Source organism: Oryx dammah, unplaced genomic scaffold (assembly GCF_014754425.2).
Source record: "Oryx dammah isolate SB20612 unplaced genomic scaffold, SCBI_Odam_1.1 HiC_scaffold_5, whole genome shotgun sequence".
Lineage (NCBI taxonomy): Eukaryota > Metazoa > Chordata > Mammalia > Artiodactyla > Bovidae > Oryx > Oryx dammah.
Genome location: NW_024070189.1, coordinates 95,276,105 through 95,289,282, shown reverse-complemented (window position 1 = coordinate 95,289,282; position 13,178 = coordinate 95,276,105). Strand labels below are relative to the sequence as shown.

The 13,178-nt window shown below is 39.7% G+C and overlaps 1 protein-coding gene across 1 annotated transcript; it reads left to right on the top strand.

The window, feature by feature from the left end:
* Nucleotides 1-10,106: 10,106 nt before the first annotated feature.
* Nucleotides 10,107-11,009, top strand: LOC120864002 (olfactory receptor 18-like). The gene has a single exon (XM_040240775.1). The coding sequence runs from the start codon at nucleotides 10,122-10,124 to the stop codon at nucleotides 11,007-11,009; it is 888 nt and encodes a 295-aa protein (XP_040096709.1). The 5' UTR covers nucleotides 10,107-10,121.
* The last annotated feature ends 2,169 nt before the right edge of the window (nucleotides 11,010-13,178 follow it).

The following is a 13,178-nucleotide window of genomic DNA, read 5'->3' as shown; positions in this document are numbered from 1 at the left end:
TGGAATTCCATCACCTCCACTAGCTTTGTTTGTAGTGATGCTGTCTGAGGCCCACTTGACTTCACATTCCAGGATGTCTGGCTCTAGGTGAATGACCACCCCATCGTGATTATCTGGATCGTGAAGATCTTTTTTGTACAGTTCTTCTGTGTATTCTTGCCACCTCTTCTTCATATCTTGTGCTTCTGTTAGGTCCATACCATTTCTGTCCTTTATCGAGCCCATCTTTGCATGAAATGTTTCCTGGTATCTCAAATTTTCTTGAAGAGATCTCTAGTCTTTCCCATTCTATTGTTTTCCTCTATTTCTTTGCATTGATCGCTGAGGAAGGCTTTCTTATCTCTTCTTGCTATTCTTTGGAACTCTGCATTCAGATGCTTATATCTTTCCTTTTCTCCTTTGCTTTTTGCTTCTCTTCTTTTCACAGCTATTTGTAAGGCCTCCCCAGACAGCCATTTTGCTTTTTTGCATTTCTTTTCCATGGGGATGGTCTTGATCCCTATCTCCTGTACAATGTCACAAACCTCTGTCCCTACTTCATCAGGCACTCTATCTATCAGATCTAGTCCCTTAAATCTATTTCTCATATCCACTGTATAATCATAAGGGATTTGATTTAGGTCATACCTGAATGGTCTAGTGGTTTTCCCTACTTTCTTCAATTTAAGTCTGAATTTGGCAATAAGGACTTCATGATCTGAGCCACAGTCAGCTCCTGGTCTTTTTTTTGTTGACTATATAGAGTCAACATTAGATGACATTAACCACCTGCTAAGTCACTTCAGTCATGTCTTACTCTGTGCAACCGTATGAACTGTAGCCTGCCAGGCTACTCTGCCCTAGGGTTTCTCCAGGCGAGAATACTGGAGTGGGTTGTCATGCCCTCCTCCACCAGATCTTCCCTACCCAGGGATTGAACCCACGTCTCTTATGCTTCCTGCTTTGGCAGGCAGGTTCTTTACCACTAGCACTCCCTGGGAAGCCTGATATTAACCATAATGTACTGTAACTGTGGGTTTCCTAAGTTCCAGGCTCAAAAGTATGTGTTTTGTTTCTTGCTTGATTTCATCTGCATAATCTCCTGATAATAAGTGCACAGACATCATTATTTTAATAAGAGTAAATGCATATAGAACTTTATGTAATTTATATCTGATCATGAGTTAGAAAGCATTGAAGCCCATCACTCTGGGCAGACTGACTCCAGACACAGGACACATGGGCAGTCCTCCTCCTGCAAACTCAAAAAGTCCTGTTGCCTCCCTGTCAGTCCTGGCAGACTCACTGCTCACTGTGTCCTTCCCTTTAGAGTTTTCTGCAGGACATAGAGGAAGGCAGGAGGCAGCACTGGCTGCATCTACTGTAAGAAGGGTGGCCGAGATCACAAGCAATGTCTTAGAGAAAAGGGACACAGGATAATTCAGGTAGATTCTCTGTTGATCCGGCTCCCAGATGTAATGTCCATTGTCCAATTTCTCCTTCATGCTTATAATCAGCATACTCAATCACACAAAATGATATACATTCAGAGTCTTATTGTTTATTCTTACTTAGGAAACTGAAAACAGTTTCATAAATGTACTTCATACATATTTGTGGTTAGATATCCATGGGTAGTCCAGCTAAGTTGCTTCAGTGGTGTCTGACTCTTTGAGACCCCATGGACTGTAGCCCACCAGGCTCCTCTGTCCATAGGAATCTTCAGGCAAGAATACTGGAGTGGGTTGGTATGCCCTTCTCCAGGGGATCTTCCTGACCCAGGGATCAAATCCACATTTTTTATATCTCCTGCATTGACAGGCTGGTTCTAGCACCACCTGGGAAGTCTGCTTAAACCTTCAGAATGCCTGGATACAGTGAAATTTTGTGTGAGGGACTCTGGCTGACACTTTCATTTTGAATTCTGTTTGTTCCACTTATTATCAGTTTATTTGGGAACAAGTTCTTAATATAAATAAACTAAAGATTGTCCACTGAATTTATTACTTGTTGATGCAACTTCAGTGAATTATGAGCAAATAAATAATAATGCCCTCTATGTAATAACTGTGTGGTGGATGCATAATAAAAGGGCAATAATGCAGAGTCCCAAAGAATAGCAAGGAGAGATAAGAAAGCCTTCCTCAGTGATCAGTGCAAAGAAATAGAGGAAAACAATAGAATGGAAAAGACTAGAAATCTCTTCAAGAATATTAGAGATACCAAGGGAACATTTCATGCAAAGATGGGCACAATAAAGGACGGAAATGGTATGGACCTAACAGAAGCAGAAGATAGATATTAAGAAGAGGTGGCAAGAATACACAGAAGAACTACACAAAAAGGTTCTTCATGACCCAGATAATCACGATGGTGTGATCACTCACCTAGAGCCAGACATCCTGGAATGTGAAGTCAAGTGGGCCTTAGAAACTATCATTACAAACAAAGCTAGTGGAGGTGATGGAATTCCAGTTGAGCTATTTCAAATCCTCAAAGATGATGCTGTGACAAAAGATTTGCTGGCTCGATATGCCAGCAAATTTCAAAAACTCAAGGAAAAGGTCAGTTTTCATTCCAATCCCTAAGAAAGGCAATGCCAAAGAATGCTCAAATTACTGCACAATTGCACTCATCTCACACAATAGTAAAGTAATGCTCAAAATTCTCCAAACCAAGCTTCAACAGTATATGAACTGTGAACTTCCTGATGTTGAAGTTGGATTTAGAAAAGGCAGAGGGACCAGAGATCAAATTGGCAACATTCGTTGGATCATCAAAAAAGCAAGAGAGTTCCAGAAAAACATCTATTTCTGCTTTATTGACTATGCCAAAATCTTTGACCATGTGGATCACAACAAACTGTGGAAAATTCTTCAAGAGATGGCAATACTAGACCACCTGACCTGCCTCCTGAGTAATCTGTATGCAGGTCAGGAAGCAACAGTTAGAACTGGACATGGAACAAAAGACTGGTTCCAAATAGGAAAAGGAGTATGTCAAGGCTGTATATTGTCACCTTGCTTATTTAACTTATATGCAGAGTACATCATAAGAAACACTGGGCTGGAGGAAGCACAAGCTAGAATCAAGAATATCGGGAGAAATATCAATAACCTCAGGTATGCAGATGACACCACCCTTATGGCAGAAAGTGAAAAAGAACTAAAGAGCCTCTTGATGAAAGTGAAAGAGGAGAGTGAAAATGTTGGCTTAAAGCTCAACATTCAGAAAACTAAGATCATTGTATCCAATTCCATCACTTCATGGGAAAACAGTGGAAACAGTGGCTGACTTTATTTTGGGGGGCTCCAAAATCACTGCAGATGGTGACAGCAGCCATGAAATTAAAAGACGTTTGTTCCTTGGAAGGAAAGCTAAGACCAACCTAGACAGCATATTCAAAAGCAGAGACATTACTTTGCCAACAAAGTTCTGTCTAGTCAAGGCTATGGTTTTTCCTGTGGTCATGTATGGATGTGAGAGTTGGACTGTTAAGAAAGCTGAGTGCCGAAGAATTGATGCTTTTGAACTGTGGTGTTGGGGGAGACTCTTGAGAGTCCCTTGGACTGCAAGGATATCCAACAGTCCATCCTAAAGGAAATCAGTCCTGAATATTCATTGGAAGCTAAAACTCCAACACTTTGGCCACCTGATGCAAAGAACTGACTCATTGAAAAAGACCCGGATACTGGGAAAGATTGAAGGCAGGAGGAGAAGTTTACTTCAGAAGATGAGATGGTTGGATAGCATCACCAACTCAATGAACATGCTTTTGAGTAAACTCCAGGAGTTGGTGATGGACAGGGTGGCCTGGTGTGCTGCAGCCCATGGGTCGCAAAGAGTCAGACATGACTGAGTGACTGAACTGAACTGAATGATAAGGCTAATTTTCACATCATGTGATTTAAATATCTGGTGACCTGATGGTATATTTTTCCTACATCCCTGACAGAATATTTGGTTTTGTTTATGTTTTTCATAGATGAAAGAAAACAACTGAGGCTCTTTTATTTCTGATTCCCCAGAGCCTACTGGATTTCCTTGGGTTTCCCAGGTGGTGCTAGTGGTAAAGAACCTGCCTGCCAAAGCTTGAGACATAAGAGATGCGGGTTGGATTCCTGGGTCAAGAAGATCCCCTGGAGAAGGGCGTGGCAACCCATTTCAGTATTCTTGCCTGGAGAATCCCATGGACAGAGGAGCCTGGCAGGCTATGGTCCATAGAGTCGCACAGAGTCAGACACAACTGAAGCAATTTAGCATGCACACACCAGAGCCTACATACTCATATCACAGAGGAGATATCAAGAATTTTTTTGGCCTGTAGTTTTCTTTTTTTGTGGCATCTTTGTCAGGTTTTGGTATTAGGGTGATGGTGGCCTCATAAAATGAGTTTGGAAGTTTACCCTCCTCTGCAAGGGGAATGGAACAGTTTGAGTAGGATAGGTGTTAGCTCTTCTCTAAATTTTTGGTAGAATTCAGCTGTGAAGCCGTCTAGACCTGGGCTTTTGTTTGCCAGAAGATTTCTGATTACAGTTTCAATTTCCGTGCTTGTGATGGGTCTGTTAAGATTTTCTATTTCTTCCTGGTTCAGTTTTGGAAAGTTGTACTTTTCTAAGAATTTGTCCATTTCTTGAGTTGCCCATTTTATTGGCATATAATTGCTGATAGTAGTCTCTTATGATCCTTTGTATTTCTGTGTTGTCTGTTGTGATCTCTCCATTTTCATTTCTAATTTTATTGATTTGATTTTTCTCCTTTTGTTTCTTGATGAGACTGGCTAATGGTTTGCCAGTTTTATTTATTGTTTCAAAGAACCAGCTTTTGGCTTTGTTGATTTTTGCTATGGTCTCTTTTGTTTATTTTGCATTTATTTCTGCCCTAATTTTTAAGATTTCTTTCCTTTTACTAACCCTGGAGCTCTTCATTTCTTCCTTTTCTAGTTGCTTTAGGTGTAGAGTTAGGTTATTTATTTGACTTTTTTCTTGTTTCTTGAAGTATGCCTGTATTGCTATGAATTTCCCCTTAACACTGCTTTTACAGTATCCCACAGGTTTTGGGTTGTTGGGTTTTAATTTTCATTCATTTCTATGCATATTTTGATTTCTTTTTTTATTTCTTCTGTGCTTTGTTGGTTATTCAGCACTGTGTTGTTCAGCCTCCATATGTTGGAATTTTTAATAGTTTTTCTCCTGTAATTGAGATCTAATCTTACTGCACTGTGATCAGAAAAGATGCTTGGAATGATTTCAATTTTTTTGAATTTACCAAGGCTAGATTTACACACCGAGAAAACCAGAATTGAAAGAGACACATGTACACCAATGTTCATCACAGCACTGTTTACAATAGCCAGGACATGGAAGCAACCTAGATGTCCATCAGCAGATGAATGGATAAGAAAGCTGTGGTACATATACACAATGGAGTATTACTCAGCCATACATTTGAATCAGTTCTAATGAGGTGGATGAAACTGGAGCCTATTATACCGAGTGAAGTAAGCCAGAAAGAAAAACACCAATACAGTATACTAACACATACATATGGAATTTAGACAGATGGTAATGATAACCCTGTATGTGAGACAGCAAAAGAGACCCAGATGTATAGAACAGTCTTTTGAACTCTGTGGGAGAGGGAGAGGGTGGGACGATTTGGGGGAATGACACTGAAACATGTATAATATCATATAAGCAACGAATCGCCAGTCCAGGTTCTATAGAGGATGCTTGGGGCTAGTGCACTGAGAAGACCTAGAGAGAGGGTACGGGGAGGGCGGTGGGAGGGGGATTCAGGATGGGGAACACGTGTATGCCTGTGGTGGATTCATGTTGATGTGTGGCAGAACCAATACAATATTGTAAAGAAATTAGCCTCCAATTAAAATAAATAAATTTAAATTAAAAAATAAATAGAGTTGCATTGCACTTCTAAAAAAAAAAAAGATTTTTTTTTTTACAAAGCCCTGTTAAGATTTGAATAAAAACTTCCATTTTGCATGGAAACAGAGTGTTCAATAAAGTCCCCACACAGTCAACCACACATACCACAGTTTTCATCCTTTTCAGAAATATCCCAAGGGACAGAGACAAGATAAAATTGTGTTTAATTGTGTGTATCTCATGAACTTTCTCTGGGGCCTATTATTTTCCATTGAGTAGCATCAGCAGCATTCAATAATTGGATAGCCACTGGAGAAAGTTTCACAAATATTGGGGGGGGGGGGGATGCAAGTCAGGAAAAAAGGGGACAGAACATCTTAATGCATGAGTTGAGACACATTTTAGGATTTGTTGTCCTCCATGATTCAGATCACTGAAACGGGAAATGCCTGAATCTCTCTTCCATATAATCCATGAAATATCATTAAATTTGGGATCTGTGTTTCCTTGCTAAATGCAGTACCTCAAATTGAAATTCTCTTTTAAAAAATGACCAAATATCTGTTAAGCTCCAAACTTCTTTTAGGTACCATGTACATTCTATAGGTGCAATTTAGACATTTTTCCAGAAGGAACAGAAGCACAAAGAGGTGGGAAGATTTACAGACATTTCATTAATAGAGGGTGAAAGACCCAGAACTCAATCATTGATCTACTTATTCCTGCACCAGTTCTCAACCAGCTTCACTGCTAATACTGTGACTGTTTCTTTTCAAACCTACTTTGGCCTCAGGTTTTTGTTTTTTTTTTTTTTCATTATTTTATTGGAATATAACTGCTTTACAATGTTGTGTTTGTTTCTGCTGTACAACACCGTGAATCAGCTATACGTGTGCATATATCCCCTCCCTCTTGAGCCTCCTTCCCACCCTCCCATCCCACCCTTCTAGATCATCTCAGAACACTGAGCTGACTCCCCATGCTATACAGCAGCTTTCCACTAGCCATCTACTTTATGCATGGTAATATACACATGTCAATGCTACTCTCTAATTTGGTCTCAGTTTTGAAATGAAGAGAAAATAATTGATTCACCCTCTTTGGGCTCAGAGTGTCAACCAGTGAATATGGGAATGAGGGTTCATAAAGGTACTAACATGATGGAATATAGGATTTTATATGAATAGTCATGTTTTGCAGTCCAGTTTTGAAATATAAGATTGATAAGATCTCCTGTAGAAGATGAAAACTCATGTGCTGCTGCTGCTGCTAAGTCGCTCCAATCGTGGCCAACTCTGTGCGATCCCATAGACAACAGCCCACCAGGCTCCCCGGCCCCTGGGATTCTCCAGGCAAGAATTCTGAAGTGGGTTGTCATTTTCTTCTCCAATGGATGAAGGTGAAAAGGGAAAGTGAAGTCGCTCAGTCGCAGGTATCATGAAATGATCAGAAGACAGATTTCAATAATATATTCATATGATACCTTAATAAGGGTGGATGTTAACAGTCCATGAGTTGCAGAATCAGATGTGACTGAGTGATTGAGCATGCACACATGCAGTTGATAGAAAATATTTTTTGCTTTGAAATGAACATAGGCAATTAATATTAATAAGACTGGACATGCACTAATTCTTAGTTATTGAATAACTAACTGTTGAACACTCACATATCATACACAAATTCTCACTTGTATGACACAGAGAGGTACAAGAAATTTCATAGGATTGCTGTAACACAAAGTTGATATAAATAATAATATAACAAAATAATATATGTGACATTAAATATTTAGTATATATGTAAATGTTGTTATAGTTATTGCATTTTAATATGTGTTAAATATATATTTTGATAATGCTAATTTTTAAAAAAAATTTTATTGAAGAATAGTTGATTTACTATGTTGTGTTCGTTTCGGGTGTACAGTGAAACAGTTATACATATACATACTTTTTTATATATACACTCTTTTTTAGATTGCTTCCCATAGAGGTTATTTCAGAATATTGAGTGGAATCCCTTGTTCTATACAGTAGGTCCTTTATTCGTTATTTACTTGATGTATGTGTTAGTCACTCAGTCATGTCTGACTCTTTGAGAGTCCATGGACTGTGGCCCGCCAGGCTCCTCTGTCCATGGCATTTTCCAAGCAAGTACACTGGAGTGAGTTGCCAAGCCCTCCTCCAGGGGATCTTCCGACCCAGAGATCACATCTGGGTCGTTTTATGTATAGCAGGCTCCTAGGTTATGCCTCCCCCCATTTCCCCTTTGGTAACCATAAGTTTGTTTTCTTCATCTGTGACTCCATGTCTCTTGAAAATAAGATCATTCATACCATTTTCTTAGCATTACACATATAACTGGTATCATAAGTTATCCTATGTTTCTCTAACTTACTTCACTTGGTATGACTAATATCCCATTAGTCAGCCATAAAAAAAATAATGAAATAATGCCATTTACAGCAACACGGATGAACTTAAACATTGCCATACAACACACTCCAGTATTCTTGCCTGGAGAATCCCCGTAGACAGAGGAGCCTGGCTGGCTACAGTCCATGGGATCGCAAAGAGTCAGACATGACTTAGCAACTAAACCACCATCTACCTTTCTATATATCCATCTATCTACTTGTCTATACCTAATTTTCCGTCTCTTTATCTGTATCTCTATCTATTCACGCATTTATGGGGACTTTCCTGGTGGCTCGGTTGGTAAAGAATCTTCCTGCCCATACAAGAGATGTGGGATTCATCCCTGGGTCAGGAAGTTCCCCTGGAGAAGGAAATGGCTCCCCACTCCGGAATTCTTGCCTGGAAAATCCCGTGGAGAGAGGAGCCTGGCAGGCTACCGTCCATGGGGTCACAAAACAGTTGGGGGATCAAACCCAGGTCTCCCACATTGCAGGAGGATTCTTTACCAGCTGAGCCACCAGGGAAGCACCGAGATTATACATACTGGGTTGAAACAAATAACTTCACGTTAAAAAAAAAATCAAATATTTCAAAATCTTATTATTGTTTAAACATTAACAGAGCCCTGAGGCTTCCCTGATAGCTCAGTTGGTAAAGAATCCACCTGCAATGCAGGAGACACCAGTGTGATTCCTCAGTCGGGAAGATCCCGCGGAGAAGGGATAGGCAACCCAGTCCAGTATTCTTGAGCTTCCCTTGTAGCGCAGCTGGTAAAGAATCCGCCTGCAATATGGAAGACCTGGGTTCCATCCCTGGGTTGGGAAGACTCCCTGAAGAAAGGGAAGACTCCAGTATCTGGCCCGGACAATTCCACGGACTGTATAGTCCATGAGTTCGCAAACAGTCGGACACTACTGAGCAACTTTCACGTTCATGTGTACTAACATCATTTTTGCGGTCCTTAGCAAGTTTCATTATGTACACTAACGAAACCATACTTCTTGTAGTTTGATTCCAGCACAACCAATGGTATGAAGTACATACTTTATGACTTTTAAAAGCCAACTCTCTAATTAATTAATTAAAGAACAACTCTCATTTTTGAGTAAATACTTATTGTTTGAAACAGGAAAGTCAGGAAATCAAATAATGATAAAAATTATGAAGATTACTATGACACAAAAACGTTTTCTGACTGTTAATCTCAAATTTAGAATTCAGATGACACAGTCCTATGTTTCATAGAGTGCTTACAAACATTCTAAATAAAGGAAATTTCTAGACTGTATTTAAATAAAATAAGATTTATATAACTATGCCTCACTTTGTTTCAATTTGAATATTTTTCTTTTTAAATTTTTTTACTGGAAGATAATTGTTTTACAATGTTGTATTGGTTTCTGCCATACAACAATGGGAATCAGCCATAATTATACATGTACTAGTTTTTCTTAGAGGGGGCCATTATCATTCCAGATTTTTTCTAAAGAGAAGACTATTTTTTACTGAGATCATGGATTTAGTATCTCCAATATTCTTGCACCTCTTTTACCTTTCAGTCCAGAACCTACAAAATAATTGTGTATAGAGAGAGGCGGAGAAGGAGAAAGCAATGAAGAAACAGTTCTGAGCAGACAGAATTTGTCACACTGAGATATATTGCTGAAGGCCCTGGGGTGAATGATCTTAGAAATGAATTCCTTGAATCCAAAATATGGACACAGTACTGCATGACCATATAATTATTTCCCTTTTTCCACTAATTCTTTTCTTTTTTAAAAGGTGTCCAATCTACATAGAACCACAAAACCTAAGAAATGTATCAGAATTCTTCCTCATGGGTCTTTCAGATGATCCAGAACTTCAGCCTTTCCTCTTTGGACTCTTCCTATCCATGTACCTGGTCACCGTGCTGGGAAACCTGCTCATCATTCTGGCAGTCTCCTCTGACCCCCACCTTCACACCCCCATGTACTTCTTCCTCTCCAACCTATCCTTGGCGGACATAGGTTTCATCTCCACCACAGTCCCCAAGATGATTGTGAACATCCAGTCTCACAGCAGAGTCATCTCCTATGCAGGCTGCCTGACACAGATGTCCATTTTTATCCTCTTTGGAGGGATGGATTGTATGCTTCTGTCTGTGATGGCCTATGACAGATTTGTGGCCATCTCTCACCCACTGTACTACCAGGTCATCATGAACCCATGTACCTGTTGCAAATTAATTTCAGGGTCTTTTTTTGTTAGCCTTTTGAACTCCCAAGTGCAGAATTTGATTGTGTTACAATTTACCTGCTTCAAGGATGTGAAAATATCTAATTTCTTCTGTGACCCTTCTCAACTGCTCAACTTTACCTGTTCTGACATGCTCACAAATAATATAGTCATGTATTTTGTTGGTGCCATTTTTGGTTTTATTCCTTTCTCTGGAATCTTTTTCTCTTACTGTAAAATTCTTTCCTCCATTCTGAGAGTTCACCCATCAGGTAGAAAATACAAAGCCTTCTCCACCTGTGGCTCTCACTTGGCAGTTGTTTGCTTATTTTATGGAACAGGTCTTGGTGTGTGCCTCAGTTCAGCCATCTCACAATCTCCCAGGAAGGATGCAGTGGCCTCTGTGGTGTACACTGTGGTCACCCCCATGCTGAATCCCTTCATCTACAGCCTGAGGAACCAAGACATCAAAAGGGCCATGTGGAGGTTTCTCAGAAAAATAATCTAACTTCAGTCCCTGTGCCAATGCAGTAAAATTAAGCATGTTGACCTGAAATCCTACATCTCTCATCTCATCATTTTTGTAGCTCTCATGGCCTTGATCCCTCTCCTTGCTTAACAACTGAGTGTTTCTTCTTTTGGTATTGTTTTAATGGGACTGGGGGAAACTTCTAGGATCCTTTGTCCATCTTAATCACGGCATGATTGAGTAGTTTTCATCTATGGTGATTCTATTGTTTATTATCTGTGGTCCAAGGATCCTGAAAAGATGAATCTCTTTCTATATATTAAAATTTCACATCTTTTTTCACAGCTTTGACTATTTTCCGTAAAATTTTCTCAAGTTTGAAGTGTATTTACACGGGCTAGATATGACATCAACCTTGATTATTATTGAAATCATCATGAAGTTTAAAAACACTGACACCAGCCCCAAGGGATGGGATGGGGAGGGTCATGGGTTGGGGGTTCAGGATCGGGAACACATGTACACCCATGGTGGATTCATGTCAATGTATGGCAAAACCAATACAATACTGTAAAGTAAAATAAATAAATAAATAAAACTGAGATTAAAAAATAAAATAAATTAAAAAAAAAAAACACTGACAACTGGGTCTCACAACCAGAGACTTATACTTGAGTGTGTCCTGAGGATTTTTAAAAGCACTTAAAGAGATCCAGTGTGGACAAGGTTTAGAACTTCTGATCTCACTCATATCTTTGATTCCAAGATGACTTGTACACCTTGAATCCTAACAGCTCTTGGACAATGATCAGAACTCAAGGTGGGAAGATATGAAGAGCTTACCATGGCAACAGGCAATTTTCCCCTTTCTGATAATGATTCTTCACATATAGTTTCTCTCACACCATACAGTCGGGTGTAAGTGCTGGTTATGAAGCTACTGTCTCTGCTCCAAACTCACACTTTTGCACTTGCTTTGGGCTGTGGCTCTTAAAATCACTGCTCTGTTTACCATCTTGTGTTCTTACATTCATTCATGTATGCCCATTGCTCAATTGTGTCTAATTCTTTGTAAGCCCATGGACTACAGAAAGATAGGCTACCCACTCCAGTATTCTTGGGCTTCCCTTGTGGTTCAGCTGGTAAAGAATCTGCCAGCAATGTGGGAGACCTGGATTTGATCTCTGGGTTGGAAAGATCCCCTGGAGAAGGGAAAGGCTACCCACTCTAATATTCTGGCCTGGAGAATTCCTTGGAGTCACAAAGAGTTGGACATGACTGAGCAACTTCCACTTTTCACACAGGCTCCTCAGTCCTTGGGATTTTCTAGGCAAGAATACTGGAATGAGTTGCCATTTCCTTCTCCATGGGATCTTCCCAACTCAGAGTTCAAATCCATATCTCCTGTGTCTCCTGCATTGCCAAGAGAACTCTACCACTGTGCCACCCAGGAAGGCATTTAATTAAGTACCAGTTACCAACAAATGTGTAAAAATTAATAGTTTTCTAATATGCCAATGTATACAATTAGAGCAAAAACTTAGAGCTGATGACATATTCAGATAAGCAAATAATAAAAACATGTAAATCCCCATCCTATAAAATGCCAACCAAAGCGAAGACTAAGGAAAAGAAAATAAGTTATCCTTCATGGTGGCTTAGTTGCTAAGTCGTGTCCAACTCTTTGCGACCCCATGGACTGTAGCCTGCCAGGCTCCTCTGTCCATGGGATTTCCCAGGCAAGAATACTGGAGTGGGTTGCCATTTCCTTCTCCATGGAATCTTTCTGACCCAGGAATCAAACCCCAGTCTCCTGCATTGTAGGCAGATTTTTTTAATGACTGAGCTACAAAGGAAGTCCCAAGTTATACTTAGAGATAGATAAATAATAACTGAGAAAATGGAAAAGGTATTACAACCTTGGTGTAGACCTAATGCTGCATAGATTTCACATGAAATGCAATGGATTTACAGATATCAAAATTTCATGTTAAAGTGGTTAAAGAAACAAAAGCCTGAATTTTATGTTAAAATCCTGCAAATTGGAAGGAAGAAGTAAAAGTGGACATCCACCTGAGGAGAGAGGGTCCCAGACCCTCCTAAGGATATTCACTTTTCCTTTTTTTTTCCTTTTCCATTAATATTAAAAAGCCTCCAGAGATTGGGACAACATGGACCAATTGGCTAATTATACCCTTTGTGCATTAA

Bases quoted from the DNA above. Each gene is read 5' to 3' on its own strand.
- LOC120864002 (XM_040240775.1), top strand. From the start codon at position 10,122: ATGGGTCTTTCAGATGATCCAGAACTTCAGCCTTTCCTCTTTGGACTC.